The 3441-nt window shown below is 34.1% G+C and overlaps 1 protein-coding gene across 2 annotated transcripts in view; it reads right to left on the bottom strand.

Annotated features, from left to right (window-relative positions):
• Nucleotides 1–424: 424 nt before the first annotated feature.
• ATP1B3 (ATPase Na+/K+ transporting subunit beta 3) overlaps nt 425–3441 on the bottom strand; it is a 37067-nt gene continuing 34050 nt past the window's right edge. For both annotated transcript variants that reach the window (XM_009286700.2, XM_009286701.2), the window contains one exon: nt 425–2762. In XM_009286700.2, coding sequence (XP_009284975.1) covers nt 2592–2762 — 171 coding nt within the window. In that variant the 3' untranslated portion in view covers nt 425–2591. The remainder of the gene's footprint in view (nt 2763–3441) is intronic.

The following is a 3441-nucleotide window of genomic DNA, read 5'->3' as shown; positions in this document are numbered from 1 at the left end:
TAAAAGTTACCCAATAATAAGACAAGTAAGTATTTACCAGTACAAGAGTTAAACATTCCAGGTTTCTGGTAGCAAGTTAGTAAATTTAAATCTTTAATCATAACTTAAACTTAAGTCCAAGGAACCTTTACTGTAAATTTCACATGAAGAAAATTAGTAATTTTATCATGTCCTAACAGTCAATACACCTATTTATAAATAACTGCTAGATCATTTACTTACTCAAATTCTTAAGACACAGAAATAAAAATGAGGGAATAGTTCAGTTTTAATTAAATAGTTTAACACTAGACTCATTACCTACATACATTTTACATGCTAATTTTGATAGCTGAACCCTTTCAAAAGGTTTTTCATCCCCCTCCCCTCCCCCCAATTGATAATCCTTATGAGGTTAAATTAAAAAAAACACTTCTACAAAATCTAGGGAGAACAGGAGTTTATTGAGTTCTACCTGTCTGAAAAGTGCTGGTGAAGAGTTGCCATTTCATGCTTTTGTCTATATAGATAAGTCGAAAGAGAAATTGTTGCAAAAATCAGCTCATTTGAAAACTGAGTGTTTCTCCAGAATTTCTTAGCATTCCTAAGTGAACATGAATGTGAAAATTTTTTTTACATGAAGCTAGTCCTTTTCATTTTCAGATGCAACATCTACACTTTAAGTTCCCTCAGGACTATTAAAATACTTTCAGGCAGTATTAATATACAGAGAAGCAATTAGTCATATCTTCAAGAACCCAGGTATCCCAGCTCTAAAAGTGCATGATTTAAAACATTAGTAATGGAGTATTTTGAAAGAACATTCTTATTCAGTATTAATGCATGCTATTATTACAAAAGTACCCATTGCATACTGTAAGGAACAACAATTTTTCTTTTGTAGACAACAAAAAAGCATGCTGAATGGTATCAGAGCAGTATAAATCTATTTTTAATGAGGTTCAATACACTGTTCAAGTCCCATTAAGAGCAGCTTCCTCCGACTGTGCACCAGTGTAAGCTTGCACAGGTGTTAAAAATTAAGTTTTGCACTAATGTGGCTTAGACTGGCCTCAAACATTTTCAAAGCAGGGCATTAAGACTGGATCTTGAATTTTAGTAATCGTTCATTTAATTTGTTTAAATAAAATATTAAAAGCCACTATAAGAATTAGGCATAAAAGCATGTTAAGTAACAAATTTAGGCCTAACTAGCAGAACATACAGGTATTTACACAAACACGGATTTGCTGTGGTCTTTAATATTGAGAAGACATTAGAATGTGGACCATGTGCTAAAAAAACCCAAGACCAAAACAAACACACACAAACCCCGGGGAAGAGTAACATAAATCCCATGTCAGCATGACTGCAGAAGTCATAACCCAATATAATGGGTCAGCTTGGTTTAATGTGAGGTGCAGTCTCAAATAAACCAGTCTATTTGTAGTCATTTTAGCAACTGAATTAATAAAAATATTTAAGTTAAACTGCAAGTAATCCACTCCAAGTCAATAGGATATTTCTATAAAGCAGCTGATGACACCAATTTTCTAAATGGATGATGAGGAAATACACAGAAAATCCAAGATGAAAGAGCAGACGAAGACATGAAGCATGTTAAAATGATGCAACGAAACAGAGTATATAAATTAAACAGGAATGTTTAAAAAAAACAATCCTTTTTTTTTTTTTTTTAAACAGAAGTTCTTCAGGAGATTTTTTAATTGGAAAATGAAAGCCTATTCCCACAATAGCGAGGCCGTTTCTTTCAAGCAGCTCTGTTGTACAACTGTTACCAGGACCCTAAACAATTTAAATTCTTGTATATTGATATTTCTGAACTAAAAAGTTTTAAAATATTGTATAGATTTTATTTGTGCTCCACATATCGCAAGCAATTAACAACACGAAGAAAGATTCAATTCCTCAGCTAGAATACCAAACTCTATACCAAGTATTACATGTACACAATACTTGCACAGTGACAAGCACAAGAAAGTACTAGTTGAGCACTTACTTTCAGAAATCCATACCAACTCTTAAATGCCATTTCAATTCTCCCACGCCACCCAGTCTACAATTTAAGGCATCTCCACACAGCCAGCCATCCACCCACCCACTCCCATACACACAATTTCCATTGGAGGTGTTTACTCTTACAAAAAAATCACTATGTCAATCAGGTACCATTTATTATTTATCCCTATAACTGTGTCAGCATTGAGATATGACAGTTAAACCAGTGTTAAATCAATACAATATTTACATAGCACAGCACATTAAGCTTGAGACACTCACTTGGGGGATAAAACCACATTTTAGAACAGGACAAAGGTCACCATTATTATGTGTTTGATAACAGCTATTTACAGGTCCCTATGACATAACTATAGTCTGTACACTGTTCCAATGGGGCAGGCAGAAGCAGGATAGGCATTTATTTTGAGGGGTTTTTAAACATACGATTTGGAAGCATATTATTATGCTACCCTGAACGCCATAAACCACCTTAACATTCTCCAAGGTGGTCTCATATCCTAGAATGGCATGTCCAGCTGATACAAAACAGACAACACAATGTTTACTTTGTGGAGAATTTTTTACTCCTGCTATTCAGTCATCTGAACTTTGAAGGCAATTCGTCCCAGAAACTTGTCACGATCATCTTCATTTTTTAAATTAGGTGAGCCCAGGATCTTACACTCAATTGCTATTTCTTCTTTGGTACTGCTGGAGTTAACTGCTAGTTGAACAGCCACTAGAGGCTGTAAATAGTGAGCCTAGTAAACAGAAAGATGGGGAAAATATTTGAGATACCAGAGTAAGTTAGCATTTAAATTAACATTTAATCCATCAGAACAGTTAAGAAAAAAAATAATTAAGAACCCAACCTTTCAAAGCCCAATCTGACTCAGGTGAGACTTTTTTTTTCCAAGTTAGACAGTCAGGTAAACATTCTTCATACTATTTCTTAACTAATGCATTCAACAGAATTTGTCACAGTATCTTCAAGAAGCATATGACTTTACCCCTTTCTATTACATCGAGCCCAATTTTTCTAGAAACCTCTACTTGCAACAGCCTCTGAAATGATAGTCTTCCTTCCTATCCATTCCATTGTCTCCTGTTTTGTTTTTTCATTTTTTTGATCTGCTATAGAACATAACTTTTCTAGCACAGTTTTAAGTGTTTTTTGTCAAAAGAATGATTCAACAAATACTAGTAAACTAGCTTCCCTTCCACCCTATCCCATTTACTTGTTCAGCAACAATCCATTCTAAAATGTGCTATCTGTTTGATAGCTTTACACAGAAACCTTTCCTTGAACATTCTGACAGTATCCTGGTCAATCATATTTGGTGGAACAATTACAATTCTTGACTCCATTCCCTATAATAAAAATTAAAATTTAAGAATGAATGCAGAACTGATTTTTTTTTTTGTCAACCCAATCCTATT

Source organism: Aptenodytes forsteri, unplaced genomic scaffold, assembly GCF_000699145.1.
Source record: "Aptenodytes forsteri isolate BGI_AS27 unplaced genomic scaffold, ASM69914v1 Scaffold184, whole genome shotgun sequence".
In the NCBI taxonomy this organism is placed as follows: Eukaryota; Metazoa; Chordata; class Aves; order Sphenisciformes; family Spheniscidae; genus Aptenodytes; species Aptenodytes forsteri.
Note: the sequence above shows the minus strand (reverse complement) of the source record. Positions and strands in the feature narration are given on the sequence as shown.